At 50.9% G+C, this 25,499-nt stretch overlaps 1 protein-coding gene across 7 annotated transcripts in view; it reads right to left on the reverse strand.

The window, feature by feature from the left end:
• Positions 1–2,448: 2,448 nt before the first annotated feature.
• Positions 2,449–25,499, reverse strand: part of Prkcz (protein kinase C, zeta) — a 110,921-nt gene continuing 87,870 nt past the window's right edge. For 6 of the 7 annotated variants that reach the window (XM_039109309.2, XM_006239536.5, XM_039109312.2 and 3 more), the window contains 8 exons: positions 16,857–16,943; positions 15,120–15,255; positions 14,821–14,908; positions 11,125–11,244; positions 10,164–10,243; positions 9,680–9,769; positions 3,461–3,576; positions 2,809–3,271 (listed from right to left, as the gene is read on the reverse strand). In XM_039109309.2, the coding sequence (XP_038965237.1) occupies positions 3,184–3,271; positions 3,461–3,576; positions 9,680–9,769; positions 10,164–10,243; positions 11,125–11,244; positions 14,821–14,908; positions 15,120–15,255; positions 16,857–16,943 (805 nt within the window). In that variant the 3' untranslated portion in view covers positions 2,809–3,183. 7 annotated transcript variants of the gene reach the window in all.

Genomic DNA, 25,499 nt, shown 5'->3' on the forward strand with positions numbered 1-25,499 from the left:
TTAAGTGTACACAGACGAGAGAAGACTCCCTGGTCACAGGCTGAAAAGTCTGACAGGATACCTGCAGGTTAGAGATGCTGGCATGCTGGCAGCTGACTTAGTCTAAAGGCAAGGCTTAGAAGCAGTGACACCAATGCTGTGGGTCTCTGTCAGACGGCCTGGAGTAGGTCCCAGGGAAAGTGGGGAAGAGAAGACCAAGCCTGGAGCTCTGATATAAGTGGCCAAACGGTATCTACCGAGGAGGACTCTTTTCACCTGGTCTTGTGAGACTCAAACTAGTCTCTAGAAATGTTCTCACAGATACCCCAAAATGATATTCTCTCAGGTTTCTGGAAATTCTTCATCGAGTCAGCTGGTACATTTTTAACTTCAACCCCAATGCTATAATCTCAGAAAGCAATGGGAATCCCAGAGCTGGGAGAGCGTGCGTGCGTGCGTGCGTGCGTGCGTGTATGCGTGCGTGCATGTGTGTGTGTGTGTGCGCACATACATGTATGTCAGCGCTGTCTGATGTTGTAGTGGCACACCCATCCAAATCCCCAAAACACACCAGGAGGAAGAGGGCATGCCTGGGACTCTTCAGTCGCAAGGACAGACTCAGGTCATGGGGATTGGGACATGGGCACTGAGTAGGCAGGTGTGTGGGCCACCTGTTCTTCTGTGGTGAGAACCTGATTGTATCCTGGGAAGGGGCTCTTAAGGAAAACAGAATAAAACCCTTTGCCTCCCCCAAACCCCTACTTTGAGTTCAAATAACAACAGGAAGGGTATTTTCATCAAAGTCTTTAATGGATGTGCAAGAAAGAGTAAGAACGACCCTTGGCCATGGAGGGCGAGGACATCGCCCACAGAAGGAACGTCGGCCGGCGATGGGCTCCACTGATCAATTGTACAAAACCACATGGTTACTGCGTTACAATCATGAAGTCACCAGTGTTTGTGACCACCATTTTCGAAAGACACACGCTCTCTTGCCCGGAGCTGTTTGCAGACGTTTGGGTATTTCCCAACCCCCCCTCCCCACCCAAGTCACATTTCAATACATCTTTCACTTTCTTTAATTTATAAAACAAATTACTATATATAAAAAAATCTCCCCCTCTGGTGGGCACAATATTATTCACACATTTGTACATGAGCAGCCAAACCAGTAACCAGCAAGTCATTTGGCAATAGGGCAGTATCTAAATAAACACCCCCATTTCTAACAAACCAAGGGTCCCTGTGCTGGTTGGGCAAAGGGGTTGTTGCTGTCCCTAGGCAGCACGCTGGGAGGAAAGGAGCTTGCAGGAGCCTGTTTGCATTTGGACCATCTGTGGGCTCTTTATCTTAGCAGCTCAACTCATAGGCAGCGAGACTGCACAGGCCGCAGACTGGGACTTCCGCCACTTGGACACCCCCCCAGGCTAGGCTGCATCCTCCCAGAGAGCCCCCAGGCTGGGCAGGGTACCCATGGGAGGACCGAAGGCTGGGCTGGGTACCCCTGGGAGGCCCGAAAATTGGCTCTTAGGCTCTATTTGCATTTTTTGACTAGTTGTTGGGGACATGTCTTACCAATGGACACCAGGGAGTGCTGGCTGAAGTGTGTCCATATTCAATAGGAGTCACAGAGCCACCCAGAAGCCTGGACTTGGGATATGGTGTCAGAAGCCTGGGCTGCCTGTTCTGTCCCAGCACCGTGGACCTGGGTGTGGCTGTGATGTGTTCAGTGCCAGACATGGCGATGGCCTGAGAAACCTGAGTGTGTATTGGGGGTGAGGGGTGTGGGCGGCCACTGGGCGTCACGGAGAAGCAGAGCAGCACTGTTAACAATGCCTCTGGAATTTTTGTTTTTCTCTCACTCTGATCTTTGTCAGGGCCACCCTCCCCCAAGGCATGAAAGCAAACATGACAGGAGCCCAGACTTCACTCTGCCTGACGTGGAGACTCAGGGTCTCCATCTGGCAGGGTTGGGGGTGTGTAGCATGGTTGCCCTATGGGCCAGCCTGGCTTGGGTGGACCTGGGGTGCTCAGTCACTTCTGGTGTCCCTTCTCCATCTCCTGCCCACGACAAAGGCGGATAAGCCATGGCTCCTACTACACTGGACCTGCTAAGGGGTTAGCTGACCTCGTCCCAGAAAGCCCTTGGGCTGGCCTCCGGAACTAAGCTAAAGAGGAGGAGGATGGCTGAGCACAGCAGTTACAGAAGCAGGCGTGCTTCCTCGGGAAGAGTGAGGGATTATGGGTAGTCTGTCACTTTAAGGCTAGGGTCCATCACACATGTTGTCTTTAAATTTCCTAATCTGGAGTATTAATGATAAAAATATTTTCCAAAAAATCTAATGTAGTAACAGAAGACATCTTGGAGGCACTGGCTAGTATTTTCAGAAATATATTTTGTGCGGACTTAGTTTTCAATTACTTTCCCTTTTTGTTTATTTATCTATTTATTTGGTTTATTGGTGCTTTGGTGAGCAATGTTTTAGAATCTCCGTGATCCAATTTCCCCCCCTTCAGAGTCCGAACGGGCTGGGCTGGTGGGAACAGCGCCACCAACCTGGCCGGGGTGTCCCTTCGGCTTCAGCCTACCACGGTTAGCTGCCCTAGGTATGAAAATACTTGTTAAATATTAACAACAGAACTTACCGGGATTTAGAAAACGTTCCGAATCTGTAACAATTCTTGTTGCAGCACAACATCCCTGCAGGCACTTGGGTGCCCGTCCCCTGCCTACGTTCTGCCTGCTTGGAAAGCGCAGCTCCTCCTCGTGTGGGGGGCTGCATTGGGGACATCAGGCGGGTGCCACAGAAAAAAGGCATCAGAGGAAGCTTCGACATCATCAGTACACTTTATTCCTCAGGGCATTACACGCTAACTTTTCCTGGAGCGGATCAGTGCATCGAGTTCTGTCTCTGTGGAAGATGTGCGCCTTTCAAGACGGCATGGCTGTCTCACCCTCTGGTAGGGCCGCCACGGGCACAGGAAGTGGTTCCTTCCAGCACAAAGCCAGCCTCTGGGGCCTGGACACAAGAGATTGCTCTGTCTAGAAGTGCCTGTTGGGTGCCCCCTCTGCGGTCTTGGTGGCCAGCATCCCTCTCTGGCTGCTTGGAGCCTCGGTGTCTGGCCTGGCATGCATATGCTGTAGTTAAGGGTAAAGTGACAGGGTCATTCACAGACGTGTCCACAACAGAGATGCTCATGGCCTCACACGGACTCCTCAGCAGACAGCAGAAGCGGGTTGATGTACTCGAAGCCTTCGAACTCGGACTGGTCGATCCTCTTTATGACGTCCCTGAAAACACGAGAAGGCGGAGAAGAGTGTTAGCCGTGTCCCTCCCTCAGGCACCGTCCTTCCCACCAGTCCACACTTTAGAGTCAGGGACCTGAGCATGGGCCATGCCACTGGCTCAGAGGTCCTGGCTGCTCAGGACACATTCCACCGAGACACTTGTGGGCGCAGGTCAGGGTGCCTGGGACTTACTCATCATCTGGGGTCAGCTGTACGGGCTCGCTGGTGAACTGCGTGTCGAAGTTGTCCAGGCCATAGTCATCTGTGATCTGGGGCTGGAAGGGAGGCAGGGTCTGCTTCTTTTCGAGCTGCGAACATTGACAAGGGAGAGGTCAGATGCGTGCTGAGCAACCCCTCTACCCTCATAGGTTCTTTGTGTGCACACAAATCACAGAATAAAGTGGGAAGCTCAGCTTTTCAACATTCCTGGTATTTGAACACCATTTTTCCTCCTTAAAGCACAGAATCTAGGAGAAACTATGCAATACTAGGAAAAGCAAACAGGTTAAAAAGGTTCTGGACATATGGACCCTGGAGAAGTGTACCTAGAAAAAAATGTTACTGTTGGTGGCTGAAAGCTTGTGTATGCAAGTGTGCATGTTGGCTTGTGCGCTCTCTCTCTCTCTCTCTCTGAGGTCGTTAACTTTTTTTTTCCTTTTCTTTTTTTTTTTTTTTTTTTGGAGCTGGGGATTGAACCTAGGACCTTGAGCTTGCTAGGCAAGTGCTCTACCGCTGAGCTAAATCCCCAACCCCTCTCTCTCTCTCTCTCTGAACCTGATCATAATGGTATTTGGATGTGAAAACTCCCTCACCTAGATGGGCACTGGGAGAATCCATCTTCAATCCTCCTCTCTTCACCCTAACTCTCTCATCTCCATCTCTTAATCTCTCACTACTTAGAATGGGACCCTCTAGTCCGGCAGGGAATGAACAGTCATCAGGAGAAACTCTGGTGTCTGACGTGTGCCACATGGCACCGTGATGCATGTGGTAGAAATCCCCCTCACAGTCTGACACACCAGGTGTTGTTGGTGATGGTGCATGCCTTTAATCCCTGCACTCGAGAGGCAGGTGGATCTCTGAGTTCGAGGCCAGCCTGGTCAGTCAACAGATAAAACGATTCTTCTTTATCAAGCAGGGCTCTTGGGCCACAGGGGTAATGACACAGTGGGGGCATTCCTGAGGATTTGGTGCACTGCCTTCTGTCCAGCATTCACTCCACTCTTTCAGGGGGGAGGTGGCTGACAGTTGGTCCCAGAGCAATGTGAAGATTTGTCCTATGGGCCACACTGCCCTGCATGGGCTCGGGATGCAGGCCTTATGTGGCTGGCATGGGAGCTGATGTGACATTTCCTTAGTATCTCTAAAGATGGCTCTGAGACAGGGATCAGTGTCCGGCTTACAGTTGGCATCTCAGTTCTTAGAAACAAACCTGATCCGACGGAGGAGTATAGTATATGTGGGTGACTGAATGAGAAAATGGATGGAGGGGTGTGGGGAGAGGTGGATGGAGAGGTGGTGGGTTCACAATGAGTAAGGACAAATAAGGGGCCAGTGCAGTTGGGCTGCTATGACAGAAGACCCAAGACTGGGTAACTTATGAGGACTTGGCGTTTGCCCTTGTGCTCCTAGGGGGACTCCTTAGCCCTGATGAAGTACCCAGAGCCCACGCTTGCAGCCTTACCATTCAGGGGTCTCAACCCACCCACACCTAACCCCTCCCTCACCCCTCCCACACCCCAGAGGTTCCCAGTAGAGTTTAGGAGCATACTTGGCTGTGTTACCAAGCACAATTGAGGGCGAGTGTGGGTAGGAGGGGGAACTCCTTGCCACATGCATCACGGTGCTGTGTGGTGATACCAGAGTCTCTCTCGAGTGCTGTGCATTTATTTCCCTGTGGACTGGAGGGTCTACTTCTAAGCCATAAATGGCGGAGAAGGCAGCACACGTGAGTACAGGACAGTGGCGAGACCTTGCCAAAGGGAGAAGGTAGCACTAAGTCTGGCAGCCTCTGGAATAACTCCAGAGCTCTTGATGGGTCTGCTCTGAATACACTAGTCAGCACCGAGGGATAATGGGGAGTCGGTTCCCAGCACTGTTGTGGGTGGGGAGACTAGCAGCGGTTACATGGATAGCATTGGTCATTCCGATTCTTTGTATCCAAGCCAAAGAAATGCCCCAGAGGCCAGGATGGTGCTGTTACTGTTGCCTGCTGAAACATGGGCTATGAGGGTTGGTCCTCGGCTATAGGTGCTGGTTCTGTTCAGTCTCCAGGGTGGGGAGCTGTGCCTGGGGCTAGTAGCAGTTGTGATCCTGTTTCTGATGACTCCCCCTGGTCACAGTTCCCATAACTGCCTCCAACACCTGTCTGTCTCTAGAGCCCGGTGCCTGGGCCTCCTGGGTGTGGCCCTTCATCCTATCCGCCTCTATTTTCCTCCTCTCCTGGCCATAGGTTCATGCCATGACCATGGGCCCAGTCTTTCCTTTTTCTTTGGCAGGATGCCTGAGAAACCAGAAGGTTTCTGTGACAGTCTGTCCTCCCATTTGCTCTCCTCTCTGGAGTAAAATCTTTTCATCTAGAAGCCTTGGACCTACTATTTTAAAATTTTTAAAAATTACATTTATGAGTGGGTACACAGGAGTGCAGGGCACGGGTATGAATGTTTGAGGACAACTTCCAGGGGACAGTTCTCTTACTCTACCGTATTCGTCCTGGAAATATAACTCAGGCTGTCAGCTTGGTGGCAAGCACCTTTCTACCCACTGAGCAATTATCTCACTGGTCTGGGTCTGTTTAAATTAACCGACGCTGGGCAGGAGTGCAGGCTATCAATTTCCTGTCAGCTCTCACCGGTGGGAACTGATGTCAAGGGAGCTTGTTTTAGCCACAATCTGACTCACTCCTCAAGGTGGCCAGTCACCACCTGCCAGGTACCTGGAACATAGTGGGTTTGATAGCAGGTGGTAGCGATGCCCAGATGGCTGCTTCAGCTCTTCCCAGTTCATGGTGGGTCAGGGACTTGGACCATTGCAAAGATACATACCTCAGAGATCTGACATGCTGTCAAACCCCTATGGAGTACCAAGACAAGGAGGGTCTGTGGATAGACCCTTGTAGTAAGCAGCCCCAGCCAAGCATCCTCGGGGAGCCAGGATTTTGCTGTATGGACCCATTTCTTTCAGAACCAATTTCCTGACCCGTCACATCTCTGCCTGGGACAGTGTCCAATAACTTTCCTATGGCCTTTATGCTAATATCCAAACCTTCTGGTGGAGACTTGGCAGGGAGGGGTATGCCGGATGGGCCATGGTGGACTTTGTGTGCTCAGTGGAACATATGTTCTTACCCTCACATCCCAGAGGAGGAGGGGCAGGAGGCCTGATCCCATAGGCCCTGGAGACAGCTGGCAGCGGCCTCCCTTCTGATGCCATCCTTTCTTCAGGGCACTGGAGGGGAATGGCAGAGGAGCCCATGGCTAAGGCTCAGGGAGGACCCTAGCACCCAGCTCTGGGGTCATCTCTGTTCTGAGTCTGGAGAGGAGAGGCTTAAAGGGTCTGGCGGCACAAGGTCACTGTGAGGGATGTTGTGCCATGCAGACAGTCCTCAGGTCGCTCTCTGGGATGGGCCTTGAAGGCTGTGTCTCTCTTCCCAGAAGAGGTCTCACCTGTGTGATTTATCAAGACCATCCCGCTAAACATGTCTGAAGCAGAAATCCAGCATTTGGCTTGAACCTCCCTCCCTAGTCTGCAAGGGCAGCCACTGCTACGCCTACTTGAGCTTCTCATGATTCCCTCTGCCCCATGACTCAGGGCGGAGGACAGTATGGGGGACTTTTAGAACAGAATGTGCCAGAGGTAGGCATGGTGGGCTGGTTCCTGCCAGTCTCCACCGGCTCCCCCAGCTACTTACAGGGACCTCGCCCCACAAATGAGCCATTCCAGAGTTCAGATCTCCTCAGCTCAGGTGTCTCGGAGGCTCAAGTTACATGTTGGCTGCCACTTCTGTCTTCCAAAACCCAAGCCGGGGGTGTGTGGGGAGTGGTGGGGGAGCTAGGGACAAGCCTGGCCTCCTCTTGCTCCAAACAGACAAAAGATAGCACAGCCATATAGACTATAATCCCTGAACTATACACCCATGCCAGCTAGCCCTGGGCAGATCTTAAAAGAATAGTGTTAAGTGCCCCAAGGCCCAGGGACCCCCGACCCACCAGTTACCCACAAGGCTGCACAGTATTGACAAGAGCGGTGCTAGGTCAGTTAGGGGGAAGGGACTGGATTAGTAGCCTCTCTACTGCTGTCCCAGTGTGGCTCATGTGGAAACATTTCCTTCGCTGCCCACATCCGCCTCCTTCTTCCTAGCACCAGTCAGTACCAGGGACAAGCACCCTGTGTCCTACTGTGACATCTCTGGACCTGTGTTCCCATGTCAGATGGACAGTCCTGAAGTCCTGCATTTACTGTAGCTCACGCTGGGCTGCGTGGTCCTAAGAAGCCCTGGGGTGCAGTACCTCAGCAGGAGGGACGCAGAGTGACCATCTCAACATCTAGCACCCCCAAGAAACTAGACGTGAGTCCCGACAGACATGCTATGCAAGCTGCCCAATAACTTAGGAACCAGGAAGTAGGGTCCTACCCAAGTGACCATCAGTGGGCGAATGGACAAATGCATGGTCCATCTGTGCAACGCGACAGTAGGTAGCCATGAAAGCATGTGGCATGTGGCACGTATGTTGCCATGACAAGGATGAGCCTTGAAGATGCTTTACCAGGCGAAGGGTGACTGAGTGCAAGGCCACATACTAGCTGGGCCCCCTTTCAAGGGAGAGTTGAGAAACCTCAAGTAGCAAGTGGGTACAGCCAGGGAAGGGGAGGGTAAGGCGGGTGTGGCAACCCATGGCATGAGTCTCCTGGCAATAATGGCTCCATGCCCACTCTACTAAAAAGTTCAGTGCTATGTGTATGCAGTGGAAGACCTCCTCGGCCCCTCTTGCTGCTCAGAACCACTTGGCTGTCCAACCTAGAGTGAGCTGGGCTAGAATGAGACATTGTATCATATCCACTCAAGGATGATTAGGGAAATGAGACATTGTATCATATCTGCTCACAGATGGTGAGGGGAGACTGACTGGACATGAGGGTCTGGCTGCCACTGATGCCATGCAGGAGTGCAGGGGCAGGGGCGGGGCAGGAGCAGGTGCAGGGGCAGGGGCAGGACTCAGATCCTGCAGGCTCAGATGAGGTGGACCCCAATGAGGCAGGCTCAGAGGAGCAGCAATGAGGATAGTGGCTAGGAGAGACAAGTAGAATTCTCCCTGTGCTTTGCTGAGGGATGTGTGAGGTCAGTACATGCCTCAGTGGAGGTGATGGGTTCCAAACGCTGGGGCAGGTTGTTGCCACTACTGAGCCTAGGCCCGGCTAGGCAGTGGCTACATTGTGAAGATCTATGCTAGCAATAAATGTATTGCTTCTCTCTGGTGCTATCTGAGCAAGGAGATGAAATTAAAAGCTCACAAAACGGGTTTTGAAGTATCGACGGCTGGTGAGCTCCTGTGGCCAAGGTGAGGTGGTTCAGCAGGTAACAGCTCTTATTGCCAACGCAGAGAACCCGAGTTTTCCCCAGACTTAAATGGTGGAAGGAGAGAACTGACTCTCGGAAGTTGTCCTCTGACCTCCATGTGTGCACCCACAAACGCACATAAATGCTAGAAAAAATGTTGACGCTCTGACCTCTGACTAGATACTTACACCTGAAAAAGGAAGAGAACTTGATGTTTTGACTAAAAGTAATAATGCAGCTCTAGATGAGTCATGGGTTGTGGGGTATCGTCTTTCCTGATTGCTTGCTGTTTCTGTGCCCTGGCTCCCCCCCATTCCTCCCAGTACCCAGACACAAACAGTCCTGTGAATACAGTAACTGCTTGTGTATTGTGTGACAACATCCTGTTCTTCTTGGGGAAGGAATATGGCCATTGGTGCTGGCTGTGAGTCACCTGGAAGAATCAAGGTGGGGTTGTGGGGTTGTGGGGGGAGGGAGGGGATGAAGGTATCCGCTGTCCCAGAGTTGGGCAAGTTCTGGATCTACTCAATGGGCAAATCTTTAAACTTTCCTTCAAAAGAGTGTATTTTATAGGTGACATTTCAGTGACTTTTCAATTCTTTAGTTTGAAACAAGTTGAAGTTTTTCTCCTAATATCAGGAACGGATTCAGGTCAGAGCCAACGTCTGTGCTTGCTACCCTGCCCAGTAACTGGTGACAGCAGGATCAGGTTCTTGGCAGCATTGGAAAACCAACCATGACACTACAGAAAATGACCAGATACCGCGTACCAAGTACCCAAGTGCACACGGGCCCGTTCTACCATTAGATTGGCCCACCTCAAAGAAGGGGCACGGGTGACCCTTGAGGCTTACCAGGTCCCAGTCTATGCTTCGGAAGAAGGCATGGGACTTGATGTCGGAAAACCCAGTCTGCGGCCGGCAGCCAAGCCTCTCTTTGGGATCCTGGGGGTCAGAGTTCAAACAAGGATGAGTTGGGACCCCTGAGGAAACCCCTGGTTCAACCTCAGCCCAAAGGGATGACCCAGCTTCCCCCACAGGAGTTCACTGTCTTCAGCTGTTTTCCTGTCCAGCTGGGTCTGACCTTCCCTCTGTTGGGGTTCCTTTCCTGGTGGGTTACTTTCTCACTGTTTGTTTTGCTATATCAATAAAAATCAAACTCAAACATCACAGAGCCCCAGTGCCAGGGCAGGTGATCAGCTGTACAGAACAGCTGGGGGTGGCTGACAGCTGGTAATAAACATCTTTAGTAGTGGAGGGACTCCACCCACTCCATCCCACGGGTAACCTGATCCCAGAGGGTCACAAGAGATGGTCTGTCACCACAGCCATAGCGTACCTTATTTAAAAATCCTTTCAAGACGTGTGAGGCCTTGACAGACAGGAAACGGGGAATCCGAATTGGCTTTTCCAGGATAACTGTGAGGACAGGGGCCGGATGAGAAGTGTTTGCTCCTTGTCAGTGTTTGCTCTTCCTGGTAGCCTACAAGGCCCCTGAACCCTGTTCTTTTTTTTCCCCCAGGGACAGAATCTTGGTATGTATCCAGACTGGTTTTGAACTCCTGACCTTCCTATCAGCCTCGTGAGTAACTGAGATTACAAGGCCATGTGACCCACATCTGGTTTGAGCCCCATTTCTAAGCCAGAGCTCATACTTGTAGCCCTGGAACCCATTCTTCCCCCCCCCCAAAGATTTTATTTAGCTGTCTTCAGACACACCAGAAGGGAGCATTGGATCCCATTACAGATGGTTGTGAGCCACCATGTGGTTGCTGGGAATTGAACTCAGGACCTCAGGAAGAGCAGTCAGTGCTCTTAACCACTGAGCCATCTCTCCAGCCCACCAGGAACCCATTCTTGTTCCAGAAAGCCTGCTGGGCCCTTCTAGGGACCTCCTGGTGGCACCTCGTTGCACTTATCACAGAGCCTTAGCTGTTCATGTACTACCTTTTGGTTGTAGGCATGTGGAGGACTCTGAACACTGGTCACCAGGGGGCGCCGAGGGACAGCCCTGAGGGGGCATATCAGTAGCTATTAACTCATCAGGAGCAAGGGGGGACCTGTACCGGCTACAGGGAAAGCCGTAGGTGGGCAGAAGGGGGCTCTGGCTAAATCAGGGTATTTATTCTGTTTCTAGGTCACCTCACTTTATATTCTCTGCCAGAGGAATGAATTCGTATGTGTTTGTATTGGTGCTGAGGCACAGCTCCAGTCGGGGCAACACAACATCCTTACCTCTGAGAAGGGAAGAAAAGGACATGCAGAGGCGGGAGGGAGTGGATACACCATGGGCCACCAACCTTGGAAAAGGTAGTCTTCAGTATTCATGTCAGGGTTGTCTGTGATGATGTCAAAGGGGGAGCGCCCAGCCATCATCTCAAACATAAGGACACCCAGCGCCCACCAGTCCACGCTGAACCCTGTGGAAAAGTGGGCGGAGTCACTAGGCAGGGGTTGGCTGGGAAGTGGCCAAGAGAGTCAGCATCCATCTCCCTGGGCAGCCAGACTGCCCTTTATTCACTGTGCTGGGCATCTGTGTCCAAAAAAAGCTGTGATTCCTCATCTGCTCTGTGGGATACCTATGATGTCCCTGGCCCTTCAGCTCTGCTGGGGCATCTCTGCTACACAAATTATCATCATTGTCATCATCATCATCACCATCACCATCACCATCACCATCACCATCACCGTCATCATCACCATCACCATCATCATTACCATCATCATCACCATCATCATCATTATCATCACCATCATCGTCACTATCACCATCATCATCACCATCATCATCCTCATCATTATCATCACCATCATCATCACCATCACCATCATCATCATCTAGAGATAGTCTCTTGCTATGTAGTCCAGGCTGGCCTTGAACTTGTGAGTCCCCTGTCTCAGCCTCCTAGTGCATGGCACCAGAACTGATAGAATTTTCTGCTGATTTGATTTAAAGTTACAAAGCCTGCCTCTCACTGAGGAATGTGGCTCAGTGGTAGAGAACTTTGTTCACATGTGCAAAGCACATGTTTCACCCCCACTGCCAAAACACAAAGAACTCACAGAACCCCTTTGAGATGAGAAAACACTGCTACAATTTCCTCTTTATTCATTCACTACTTTTTCCTTTCTTTTTTAGATTTATTTATTCATTTTGTGTATATAAGTACACTGTCAATCTCTTCAGACACACTAGAAAAGGGCATCAGATCCTATTACAGATGGTTGTAGGACACCATGTATTTGGTGGGATTTGAACTCAGGACCTCTGGAAAAGCAGTCAGTGCTCTTAACTACTGAGCCATCTCTCCAGTCCCTTTGTTTGTTTGTTTGTTTGTTTTTTTTTGTGACAGGGCTTCTTTTTGTAGACCTGGTTGTCCAGGAACTAACTCTATAGACCAGGCTGGCCTTGAACTCGAGAGCTGCCTGACCCTGCTCCCTGATGCTGGGATTAAAAGTATGGGCCAACACTGCCTGCCTGCCTGCCTGCCTTCCTCCCCCTCTTCCTTCCTTCCTGCCTGCCTGCCTTCCTCCCCCTCTTCCTTCCTTCCTTCCTGCCTGCCTTCCTCCCCCTCTTCCTTCCTTCCTGCCTGCCTGCCTTCCTCCCCCTCTTCCTTCCTTCCTTCCTGCCTGCCTTCCTCCCCCTCTTCCTTCCTTCCTGCCTGCCTTCCTCCCCCTCTTCCTTCCTTCCTTCCTGCCTTCCTTCCTCCCCCTCTTCCTTCCTTCCTTCCTGCCTTCCTCCCCGCCTTCCTCCCCCTCTTCCTTCCTTCCTGCCTGCCTGCCTTCCTCCCCCTCTTCCTTCCTGCCTGCCTTCCTCCCCCTCTTCCTTCCTTCCTGCCTGCCTGCCTTCCTCCCCCTCTTCCTTCCTTCCTGCCTGCCTGCCTTCCTCCCCCTCTTCCTTCCTGCCTGCCTTCCTCCCCCTCTTCCTTCCTTCCTGCCTGCCTGCCTTCCTCCCCCTCTTCCTTCCTTCCTGCCTGCCTTCCTCCCCCTCTTCCTTCCTTCCTTCCTGCCTGCCTTCCTCCCCCTCTTCCTTCCTTCCTGCCTGCCTGCCTTCCTCCCCCTCTTCCTTCCTTCCTTCCTGCCTGCCTTCCTCCCCCTCTTCCTTCCTTCCTGCCTGCCTTCCTCCCCCTCTTCCTTCCTTCCTTCCTGCCTTCCTTCCTCCCCCTCTTCCTTCCTTCCTTCCTGCCTGCCTTCCTCCCCCTCTTCCTTCCTTCCTTCCTGCCTTCCTCCCCCTCTTCCTTCCTTCCTCCCTTCCTGCCTGCCTTCCTCCTCCCCTTCCTTCCTTCCTTCCTTCCTCCCTTCTTCCCTCCCTCCCTGCCTGCCTTCCTCCCCCTCTTCCTTCCTTCCTTCCTGCCTTCCTCCCCCTCTTCCTTCCTTCCTCCCTTCCTGCCTGCCTTCCTCCTCCCCTTCCTTCCTTCCTTCCTTCCTCCCTCCCTCCTTCCCTCCCTCCCTGCCTGCCTTCCTCCCCCTCTTCCTTCCTTCCTGCCTGCCTTCCTCCCCCTCTTCCTTCCTTCCTGCCTGCCTTCCTCCCCCTCTTCCTTCCTTCCTTCCTTCCTGCCTTCCTCCCCCTCTTCCTTCCTTCCTGCCTTCCTCCCCCTCTTCCTTCCTTCCTCCCTTCCTGCCTGCCTTCCTCCTCCCCTTCCTTCCTTCCTTCCTTCCTTCCTTCCTTCCTTCCTTCCTTCCTTCCTCCCTTCTTCCCTCCCTCCCTCCCTGCCTGCCTTCCTCCCCCTCTTCCTTCCTTCCTTCCTTCCTGCCTTCCTCCCCCTCTTCCTTCCTTCCTCCCTTCCTGCCTGCCTTCCTCCTCCCCTTCCTTCCTTCCTTCCTTCCTTCCTTCCTTCCTTCCTTCCTCCCTCCTTCCCTCCCTCCCTCCCTGCCTGCCTTCCTCCCCCTCTTCCTTCCTTCCTTCCTGCCTGCCTTCCTCCCCCTCTTCCTTCCTTCCTGCCTGCCTTCCTCCCCCTCTTCCTTCCTTCCTTCCTTCCTGCCTGCCTTCCTCCCCCTCTTCCTTCCTCCCTTCCTTCCTGCCTGCCTTCCTCCTCCCCTTCCTTCCTTCCTCCCTCCCTCCTTCCCTCCCTCCCTCCCTGCCTGCCTGCCTGCCTTCCTTCCTTTCTTTTTTTTTTTTTTTTTCGGAGCTGGGGACCGAACCCAGGGCCTTGCGCTTGCTAGGCAAGCGCTCTACCACTGAGCTAAATCCCCAACCCCTTCCTTTCTTTTTCTAATGTTCAAATGCTAAGGTTTTTTAGGCAGCAGGGGGATTAGCCTTCAGCTCTGCCTGGCCATCCCTACCATCTCTGAAACAGTCCCCCCTGCTCCAGCACACACAGAAATAGGGTCAGTTAGAACCCTGTCGTGTTCTAGACTGATTTCTGGCTCTAGTCTTTCCTTCTCTGGTTACTGAGCAACTTCAAGTGAAGCAGCTTCCAGGAACCCAGTCACTCTCTTGGATCGGTGACCCACACACGCTGCCTGCCACACACTCATTTATGTGATGGTGTATTTATGACCGGTTTCGCCGAAGTCACCGTCACGAGTCAGGGATAGACAGCTCATGCCTGTAATCCCACCTGCACAGCAGGACACACACTGCATGCTACATACCCTCCTCCATTACATGCATGTACATGTACCTGTATATGTATGCCCCACCCCAGGTGCATGTGACTGTTTCCACCCAGAGGAGGAGTGGAAGTACACCGTCATGTCTACGGGGTCCCCTCGATCTGGATCCTGACGAGGGCACTTCTGCCATTCCCAAGGGCGCTTTGTTTCTTCCACATATGCATGGCCAGTGGCTATCAGCTTAGGGTGCTGTGACCCCACCCTGGGTCTGCTTGTCTTTGCTTCCTGTTCCCCTTTCTCCTCCCCGGCCTTAGGGACTCCTCAGGGAGAGGAATGTTATTTGTCATCTGGTAGGCCTCAGAAGGTATGCAGGGGATAATCATCTGGGTTCCCGCTCTGAGTGAAGTCACCAGCCGGGGAGACTTCTGGATCACACTCACCGTACTCTTCTCCTCGCAGGATTTCGGGGGCGATATAGTTCGGGGTTCCACAAAAAGTGCTTGTTGTGTCGCCGGGGCCTAGGCCTTCCTGTGGGGACAGAGTGACCAGGAGGGTGAATCTCACACGGAGTAGCTCTCCAGTGATTCTCCACTGTCAACCAGAAAACTGACATAGAGTTACAGGCCTGGGTGCCTCAGTATGGCCACCACTGAGCTAATGCCTCGGCAGGGAATACTTCTGCAGGATGCCAAGGGCACACACAGGCAATCGAGCTGGGGGGGACAGACAAGGTGGGCACCTTGCACATGCCGTAGTCCGTCAGCTTAATGTGTCCATCGGCATCGAGGAGGACGTTGTCCAGTTTTAGGTCCCGGTAGATGATCCCTCTCTCATGTAGGAAGTTGAGAGCGATACAGATCTCAGCAGCATAGAACCTGAGGTGGGAGGCATTCTGTAGTCAGTAGAGGGACAATGGCAGGCAGCCAGACAGGAGCCCCGTGAGGTATCCTGGTCCTCACTGGGGAGATGCGAGTGTAGATTGTAGTGAGAGCCACTTCCTGCCCACCACAGCCAGAGTAAGTGAAGAGAACTCGGGACCCTGGACGCCCCGTGTGTGGTTGGTGGGAATGAAACCCTCAGAACATGAAATCTAGGGTTGTGTGCAGCTCAGTGGGAAAGCTCCTGCCTCACTTACATAAGTACCAGGACAAACAAGCAAATAAGAATGAAAATCTAGGGTTGTGTGCAGCTCAGTGGGAAAGCTCCTGCCTCACTTACATAAGTACCAGGACAAACAAGCAAATAAGAATGAAAAACGAAAAATCACACTAATGCACGCATGCCTGAGGCTGGAGACAGCAGAGGAGGCCCAGTAGTATGAGGAAATGCCACCATGATATCCATTACCCTGTATGCATGTTTTAAAAACCGAAGGGGAAAAAAAATGGAAGTGGGGTCTCAAGCCATGTTGAACGCCTATGCCTGTAGCAATCTTATTCATAAAAGCTAAAACGGGGAAGTAGTGGATAAAGGGAGCACGGGTAGGGCAGAGTGGCTCATGGTTGCAGGTTTGAGGCGGGTCTGGGTCACACAGTAAATCCCACTGAAGAGGAAGAAAGGGAATAGGAATGGGGATGGGGAGAGAGTAGGCCCTCGGTGCAACGGAATATTACCCAACCTTTGAAAGGAAAGGGTTTCCAACAGGCCACATGGCGGGTCAGGAAGATGACATCATGCCAAGTCAAATATACAAGAAAACAGATAATCCAAGATTCCACTCAGGGCACTCTCTGGGATCAGACAGGAGGGATGGAGATGAGGAGCCTTGGAATCAGCATTCCAATGTGAGATGGCAATAAGTCATTTGCTGTCTCTGCCCCCTTTCCCTAAAAGTGGCCTCGGTGACTCACAGGACTTCATACGGGGAAAACTAAGTAGGAAGGGGCCATCGAGAAGCTGAGGACAGAGGGCTGGATGGCAGCTGTTCAAGGCCAGAAACGGAACCGGGGACTCTCTCCTGATGCTAGTCAAGGTCTTCTGTATTCTAGCGCTGAGGGAATGTGGACTTTACAGGGAAGAGGACAAAGCCAGATGTCACAATTGTGAAAACAAGACAGCCGGGAGCCTGGTCTCTTGGGCGAGGGGCTTCCACTGAAAGTCTAGGGAGGGACCGGTCTTGGGTGCAAAGCTCCAAAGATTCTCCCAGAGGCTTTGGATTTTCTTTTATTTTTTTTTTTTAAAAAAGGTTTATTTATTTATTGTATTATGTGATTACATGGTCACTGTATACCAGAAGAGGGCATAGGATCCCATTACAGATGGTTTCCAGCTACCATGTGGTTGCTGGGAATTGAACTCAGGACCTCTGGAAGAGCAGTTGGGTGCTCTTAACCTCTGAACCATCTCTCCAGCCCCCTTGGATTTTCTTATACCACGGCAAGGTCTCAACTTTGCCACCTTCTGCCCGAATCTCGCTCCCTCTTCTTACTGCTGGCCTTCTGAGGAAATCCCCAGGCCACACTCTTGTTGGACTCACCTGGCGTGTTCCTCTGGAAGCTTCCTCTGCCTCTGCATGTGGAACATGAGGTCCCCCCCGTTGACATACTCGATGACCAGGAACAACCTGGCGGGAGAGAAGGGCAATGGATCAGGGACCGAAACCACCCTGAAATATGCTGTAGGCAAGGTACCACCAACGAGGCCGGAGTGTGTGGAACCTCTGTGGGGGTTGCTCTTTTAGCTTCGGGTTGAGTCACCCCAGGTGCTGACCTGCTGCCTCTTACAGAGATTCGTAAGTGAACAAAGCAAAGAGGTGATGGGCCACCCGGGAGCTCCTGGGGTCAGGGAAAACTTCAAGGTTGAAAGGGAGGTTGAGGCTGAGTTTGGCATTGAACCAGTGAGGTGTGAGGCATGATTTCAGATGCTGACATTTGGGCTCTAAGACCGTGTTGGATGATAGATGTGGCTTCATCACATGATGCCAAGGTAGGGCACTGTTTTTGGAAAATAAGGAATAAGGACAGTCTGGGCAGTGGCGGTGTACTCCTTTAATCCCAGCACTCGGGAGGCAGGGGCAGGCAGATCTTTATGATTTTGAGGCCAGCCTGGTCTGCAGGAGTGAGTTCTAGGACAGCCAGGGCTCCACTGAGAAACCCTGTCCTGAAAAAGACAAATCAACAAACACAGAAAACAAAGAGATAGACTTGGGCGTCACTCGCCTATCAGTTCATCTCTGTATTCCCAATGGTGCTAGGTCTGTTTTAGGGGGTTAAAAACAATAGGCCACGATAAGGCAGAGATGGAGGCCAGAGGCCTGGGGTCAAGGATAGGAGAATAAGTGACCAAACAGGAAGCAGAGGATTGATGGAGCACGGGGAGGACCAGAGCACCAGGAGGACTGATAGAGCATGGGGAGGACTGATAGAGCATGGGGAGGACTGAAGGAGCATGGGGAGGACTGAAGGAGCACAGGGAGGACTAAGCACGGAGAGGACTGAAGGAGCATGGGGAGGACTGAAGGAGCATGGGGAGGACTGAAGGAGCACAGGGAGGACTGAAGGAGCATGGGGAGGACAGATGGAGCACGGGGAGGACTGATGAAGCATGGGGTAAGGAGAGAGCAAAGAGCTGTGGGGCCATCCTGGATCAGATGGACAAAGAGGGGATCTATGGGCCAGGTGCCCAGGCTAAGTATAGGGCAGGTGAGCATATCAGGGGGACATGGTTTGAGGGTTGACAGCTCTAACTTCTGTATATTGATGGACCCCCAGGAACATGTAAATGGGCAAGCTCAGGAACCACAGTTGTGCCTGTCCATCTGTTGAGAGGGAGTCTGTGTGGATCAGGGAGAAGAAAATGAGGAGGAGTAAGGCTTGACTGAAAGGAATTGCCAGTAGCTAGGTATCAGGGAAGAGGGATAAGAAAGGGTGGGGTTGACATAGTAGGTCCAGAGGGAGGTGGTCATGATTCGATGAGTCTGAGACAGTAGCAGCCCAGCAGTTGGGTGAGTGGAGAGGCAGCAGGGGTCAGGCAGAGGTCAAGTCTGAGCTTTGTGGATAAATTTTTGAGTTTAGGAACTGGGCTTTAGCACACAGCAACCTCCCCCCTCCCACCAACCCCCCTGCGTCTCCAAACACTGGCCATGTGGTTTCTTTAACTAATAAGATCTTTGCTGCATTTAATAAGACTTAATTTTCAAAATTCAATTCATGATAATTTCCCGAGATGCCCTGTTGAGGGCACCTTGGGGACATATGGGTTGGCAGCTCATGTTTGCCTGGACTGTTTGCCTTTGGAAATGTTTATTTGCAGTTTGTTGCTCATGGTGATTTTGCCCACCAGCATGGGAGCTAGTGTGGGAAGGATCTTGCTTGATCCTTCCTCTCCTGGCTCCTGCAACAGCTCTTAGCACGCTGGACTGAACTTCACTGGTTAACCATGAATCTACTGTGAGCAGATGCCTGAATTCAGCCTCCATAGCTCTGGCAAGAAGCCAGGGAAGACAGGAAAACTGACACAGCAAGTTAACAGGCTATAAAATACTCACCAAATTTTAAATTACATACTTACAAGAGAAACAATCCCTACTATGTGGAAATCAGAACAAAAGCCCTCAGCACCAGATAAGGAGCCATGTATTTCTCCTAAGCAAGCCAGCCCCAGGTGTCCTGGTCCTGAAGAAAGTTTTGCTATATTTTTTTTTCTCCTTTTTTTCGGAGCTGGGGACCGAACCCAGGGCCTTATATTTTTATTAGGGCTGAGACACCTTTCTCTGGTCTTATCCATCTTTCTAGCCTCTATGGGATAAGTCTTCCACAAAATCCTTTGCTTTCCCTCAGGAAGTCACTGGTCTGCTCCAGTCCATTTTGTAAGTAAAGTTTTATTGAAACACAGCCAGACTCATTATATATATTGTTGCCTCCTGATATTCGTGGGCGATCAACTGCAGGACCCTTGTCAGTGACCAAAATCACTGTGGCTCAACCCTGTATATAAAAAGGACCCTTTGCTACAGTGTAAACCATCTCTGGATTGTTCACAATGCTCAACAGGAGAGAAAACTATGCACATTGTTACCTTGTATTGTTAGGAAATAACTGCAAGGAAAGTCAAGTTATGCACTTTGTTTCTCTGTATTGTTAGGGAACACCAAGGAAAATCAGAACCCGAGTCTGGAATACAGCTCAGTGGTAGAGTGTTTGCCTAGCATATGTGGGACCAGGATTCCACCTCAGCACCTCACATGTCAGTACATGTTCAGTACAGACAAGGTCCCCCACAAGGAGTTTTGACAAATCCTGGCCAGAGGAGAACCCAGAGTACAAGGCAGAACTGGTGCACTGCAACTGTGGTTCCACAAAAGCGAAGCTGTCTGCTATCTGGCCCTTATGCAGGTAGCCTCCCTGGTGCAGACAAACAGAAAACACAACTCTGAGTCATGAAGAGCTCTACCTATATACCTCCAAGTGTCCACACAATGACTAGGGCTCTGTGGGAGGTGAGTCCCATGATGCTTGTCAGATTCCACAACGTGTCTAACACCTCAAAATTAGTCAAAGGTATTTCTTTAAAACTCCCTGGGTGACTGCAAAGCACAGATATTTCCCCCACATACCAGGAATCACAAACTTATGGGTCCTGCCATGGAGGAGGAGCTGTGCCCCTTCCTCAGGTGCCAATACTTCTAACAGATACACTTATGCATTGGTGATGATGGCTTCCATTAATAGGGAGAAACCGGCAACTTTAGAAAACAAGTGCACCGTAACCTGAACCCCACAAAACCCCACAAGTGTAAAACGAACGGCATCATCTCTGTCTAGAGGGCATGGTAAGTTCCTGCATGGGCCATTCCTATACGGGGCTGGCTCTGAGGGAATCCGCTAATAGTGGTGGATCTCTCTTCCCTTCCCTCCCTCTCACAACACAAACCAGGCTGGTCTTGAAGTTTGATCCTCCTGCCTTGGCCTCCTGAGTGCTGGAATTACAGGTATACACCATTATGCCTAGCTTCCTTTCATTTATTTTGTGGCGTGTGTGTGTGTGGTGTGGTATGTCTAGGGTGTACCTGCTACAGCATTCACGTGAAGCTCAGAGACGAGTTTCAGGAGTCAGTTCTCTCCTTCTACCAAGTCAGGTGGTTGGGAGTGGAGCAACTGCCTTCATCCCATCCCCTAAGCCCTTTGCCGCCCTGCAGCTTTCTGTTTCTGTTATGAAAGCAGCTGTGAAACTAAATAGATTGTTTTTTCTTGTAGGGGAGAGGCCTACAGACAAAACCTTGGCACTATTTTTGGCATTTCTTCAAAGCAGAAATCCCGCAGGAGGACCACGTGAGCTGCTCTGTAGGTGACTTGGGTTGGCTTGGGTGTATGTGGCTGTGACAATACAAGGTCACATCTGCTCCCGCAGTTTTTCTCTGTGTGCTTGGCAGACACTTCCCACGTGGAGTTCCTTAGCCTCGGGTTTTGTCTTGTGCCATGCCTGTGTTTCTCAGCCAGGTTGAAGACAACACCTGTGCTCAGACTTATGCACAGGTGTGTGCACAGGTGTATGCACAGGTGTCTGTGGGTCAGGCAATTGAGCACCTGTCACTGTCCACAGCCCTTTTGGTCATATAGCCATACCAACCCCTAAGGGGACAGGGGCCTGGCAGAGCCCCTCAACACTTGTAAAGTCAGCAAGCAAGTAAGTTAATGAAAGGAAGCAAGTTAATGGCTCAGATGGTGGATATTATCACTTATTCTTTTTTTTTTTTTTTTTTTTTGGTTCTTTTTTTTGGAGCTGGGGACCAAACCCAGGGCCTTGCGCTTCCTAGGCAAGCGCTCTACCACTGAGCTAAATCCCCAACCCCATTATCACTTATTCTTAAGACATGCAAAAGTTACTAAGAACCAGCAGAAATGGATCCATCCACATGGGCAAAGGGAGAAAGGGCAGAAAGAGAAGCAGTAGGCTCCAGGGTCCAGGGCCAGAGAGAGCTGCAGGCAGTGACCAAGCTCACTGCTCCCCTAATCAGGAGATGACCCAGAGAAAGGGGGATCCTTTAGGACCACTGCTCCTACTTCCCAGGCGTGACCTTGGCCTAGAGAGAAAACCTGATAGAACAGGACAATGTGGGGATGATCAAGAAGTAATGAGAGCCTGGGCCTGGCTGCTGGCTGGCCTTGTGTTTTATTTGAACACAACCATGAATATTTTCTTTTTCCTCTCTCCCTCCCCGCCCCCCTCTGTGTGTGTGTGTGTGTGTGTGTGTGTGTGTGTGTGTTAGAGAGAGAGAAGGAAAGAGAGAGAGAAACAGTGTGTGTATGACAGAGACAAAGACAGAGAGACAGAGACTGTGTGTGTGAGAGAGAGACAGACAGGGAGAGAGTGTTAAAGACACAGTCACACAGAGAGACACACACACACACAGACAGAAACAGTAAGAATGTTAAAAGAGAGAGACACAGAGAGATACTAAGAGAGAAAGAGACAGGGAGACAGAGAGGGGGAGAGTGTTAAAGAGAGACAGACACACACACAGTGTTAAACAGAGACAGAGACACACGGAGAGATAGATAGTAAGAATGCTAAAGACAGAGACCCAGAGAGAGACAAACAGAGAGGGAGACACACACATAGAGACAGAGACACAGACAGGGAAACAGAGAGAGAGACAGAGATACAGGGACAGGGAGACAGAGTGTTAAAGAGAGTCAGAGACAGAGAGACACACAGAGAGAGAATGTTAAAGTAGCCAAGGAAGGTCTTGAGGTTTTGCACTCTGACCTGCCTCTGCCTCCAGAGTGCTGGGATTATAGGAACACACCGCCATGTCCTGCCATGCACATCGCTTACACTCGTCTGTGGCTTTTGGGCCAGAGAGCACAGCCACAATGAAGACTGCCCAGTCGAGAGGGTTAGTCAATCATGAGACACAGCTATCCCCAAGTGACACCATGACCTAGTCTGTATGAGCTGTGATAATCAGGAGCAGAGATGTAATGACAGGTTCTCAGATCATATCCCTGTTGTCAAGACCTTGGGTTACACCAGTTTTCTGGTCATTTGAGAAAGGCTGCTAACTCTCAGTAAAATAGTAACCATGATACAAAAGTTTTGATGGCCTGCACTCTCTAGAACTCATTTACTCCCCAAACCAGGAGGTAAATTCTGCCATTTTCCTGATTATATGGAGAGAGACAGGAGACACCAAAGTGTATGTAGAACTGATGTCAGACAGCCTACAGAGGAAATGGAGATCTCATACCCAGGTCCTGCCTCTGCTCTCAACAGAAGGTCCCACCCAGTAGCTGACAGAAAAGGGCCATGGAGGAGAAGGACATGATAGAGTCAGCCTAGACGCCAGTTGGCATCACAGAGAACAAGGGACCGGAACCCCAACTGAGGCCTAAGAGAACAGAGATGAGGTTCAAACCCTGCCACTCCAAGGACACAAACCAGGAGCTGTGCACAGTGTGAAGGAGAGACTCAGACTCCAGTTCCCTGACCCAGAAAAGGCTCTGTGAAGAAAGGTGTGGAGAAGGCAAGGAAACCTGATTCAGCTGGTCCAACAAGAGGATTTTTATTTTGTTCAAAGAAATCGTCTACGGGGTAGGGAAGGGGGCTAACTGGCTTGGGTGTCCTCAGGAACAGAATCAAAGTATGCAATGAATGGCCTGTCAGTGTGGCTCAGAGTGGGGGCGGGGGTAGATGGGTTGGGGGGGGGGTTGGTCCTTACGTACCATGGTGTACGAGCCCTGCACTCTGCCCAGAGTCAGAAAATATGAGAGAAACTGGGCAACAGGAGGAAACAACTGAATGGCCGGGGAGAACGTTAACCATCTCGAAGTCCAAAGGCAGGAAGGCATTGAGGAAAATTCCCATAGGCACCTACAAAGAGGTAATCCTGGGCCTGTGGCTCAGAGTGCCCATCTGCCAAGTCTGAGGCTCTAGCCTCCATCCTTAGTAATACATCAAAAAGGGGAGGGGGCTGGAAAAGTGGCTTAGTGATTATGAGTGTATATTGCTTTAGCACAGACAGAAGCTCAGTTCCCAACACCCTCATGTAACTCCAGCTCCAGGGGATCTGCTGCCCTCTTCTGGCCTCAGAAGGCATCTGCACACACACACATACATACATACAAATATGACATAAAACCAGTTGGAGCTGATAAATTCTAGTAGTATTTAGGATTTTCCACAGAATAAAATAGATAGAATAAAGATTACATGAGGAAACACAGAAATAATCATGAAAAAGTCCTAAATAGCAGCAGAATTTGAAGGCACATGTCAGATTAACACAGGACACGGCTTCCTCCAGTGTCCAAGGACAGTCTAGCATTAGGACCACCTAACAGTGTTTAGGTGACATAGTTCACTTCAGGAGGTCCCCACTGGGGACCTTCTGAGGGCAAAATGATCCTTTTTTGGGGGGGGGACTTTACATGTGTATTTGTGTGTGGTGTTTGTAATACATTCATATGCATGCTTGTTTGTGTATAGGCACATGTGTGTTTGGAGATCTGAAGTTGATGTTGCGAATCTTCCTCTACAGCTCTCTCACCTGATTCATAGAGGCACGGTCTCTCAATCAAACACCAATCTCACTGATTGGTACGGCTCTTGCTCGATAGCCAGCTTGCTTCGGAGATCCCCTGACTCCTCTACTTTTCCAAGGCTGGAACTAGAATTACAGCCCTACCCAACATTTCCATGGGTTCGGGGGTCCAATATTCAGTCTTCTCTTGTCTGCTGTGCCATCTCCCCAGCCCACGTAGATTTCCTGACAAGATAAATACTTTTCTGAGCCAGGACTTTGGGTGGCCAGGTCTAGGATTGGAGGGATGGTTCTTGTCTCTTAAAACGGTGCCCACAGCAGCAGTTCTACTGTTAACCAGAACTCAGGGCCATGAGTGGAGGCTCTCTATTGTCCCTTCAGCCCCATCCAAAAGCACATCTGTCTGAGAGGAAATAAGGGTTTGGTTCTCTCCTCTCTTCTCCCACCCCTCTCTCTCCCCACCTCCCACCCCCTTTCTGTTTGCCTTCCTTAGCTCTCCTTTTCTGATGGCGTGTGACTCATGCTTGTGGCTGGCACTGTGCCACCTCAGGATTCAATCTTGTAAGGAAGAGGACCGTGCTGATCACTCTTGCCAGTCACCTAGAGGGGGAGCGGCCTGGTTAGCATTCCCAGCCTGAGGGAGATGAGGCATAAACCCTGTGGGGGAGTGCAATGTCTGTCTCAAAAAATAAAAAAACGTGGAGGGGTGTTTGAGATACACACTTGAAGTCAACTTCACAGGCAAGTACGCCAGCATGCACACACACAGGTCCCCCACACCCACAGAACAGGCAAAGACAAAGAACTAGGGTGTGGCTTGGTGGTAGCACACCTGCTTTGAACACGCAAAGTCCTAGGTTTGACCCTGTACATCAACCAATAAATGAGAGAAAGTTGAATGGTAGCCATGGTAGCACATGTGTGCCTGTGAACCTGGCACAGCAGATGGAGCCAGGAGAGTAGAAAGTTTCGGAAACAGCTACATAGTAACACTCTCTGGAGAGAAAGGAAGAGGGGGGTGGGGGAGAAGAAAATAGACTTTCAGGGCTGATCCGGAAGAGGGGGGTGGGGGAGAAGAAAATAGACTTTCAGGGCTGATCCCGAGAGTCAACTTAACAAAAGGAGTCCCACATCCTTGTGAACCCAGGCACTATCCCCAGGGCAAGTCAGAACATAGCAGGAAGGGTGTTTGGCTCCGAGTCCGAGTGGAGAGAGAGAGAGAGAGAGAGAGAGAGAGAGAGAGAGAGAGAGAGAGAGAGAGATTACCATCTCATGCCCACCCATGATAGGACAATCACCTTTAGGTCTGTCAAAGCCACTGGCTCAAGAACTTGGCTATGGAGAATGTGACCTGACTTATTCCCACCTCCAGCAATATACCCAAGAGTCGCCTGTCACTTCCTAGCTGGAGTAGACAGCTCTCTCACGGATAGGGGAGGGCACACCCTAATGGGAGAAACACCTGTGTTATCATTCAGTGGACATAGCTATGTCCCAGGGTCCCAAGGGTCCTTTTGCTGTCCAGGGCTTCCTGATGACTCACCATAACTATCCGGTGTTCTTTTATTTTTTAATTTTTTTTTTTTTTTTATTTTCCGGTGTTCTTAAGATGGCACCGGAGAGCTAACATTTAACAAA

This window comes from Rattus norvegicus, chromosome 5 (genome assembly GCF_036323735.1).
Source record: "Rattus norvegicus strain BN/NHsdMcwi chromosome 5, GRCr8, whole genome shotgun sequence".
NCBI classification, from domain to species: Eukaryota; Metazoa; Chordata; class Mammalia; order Rodentia; family Muridae; genus Rattus; species Rattus norvegicus.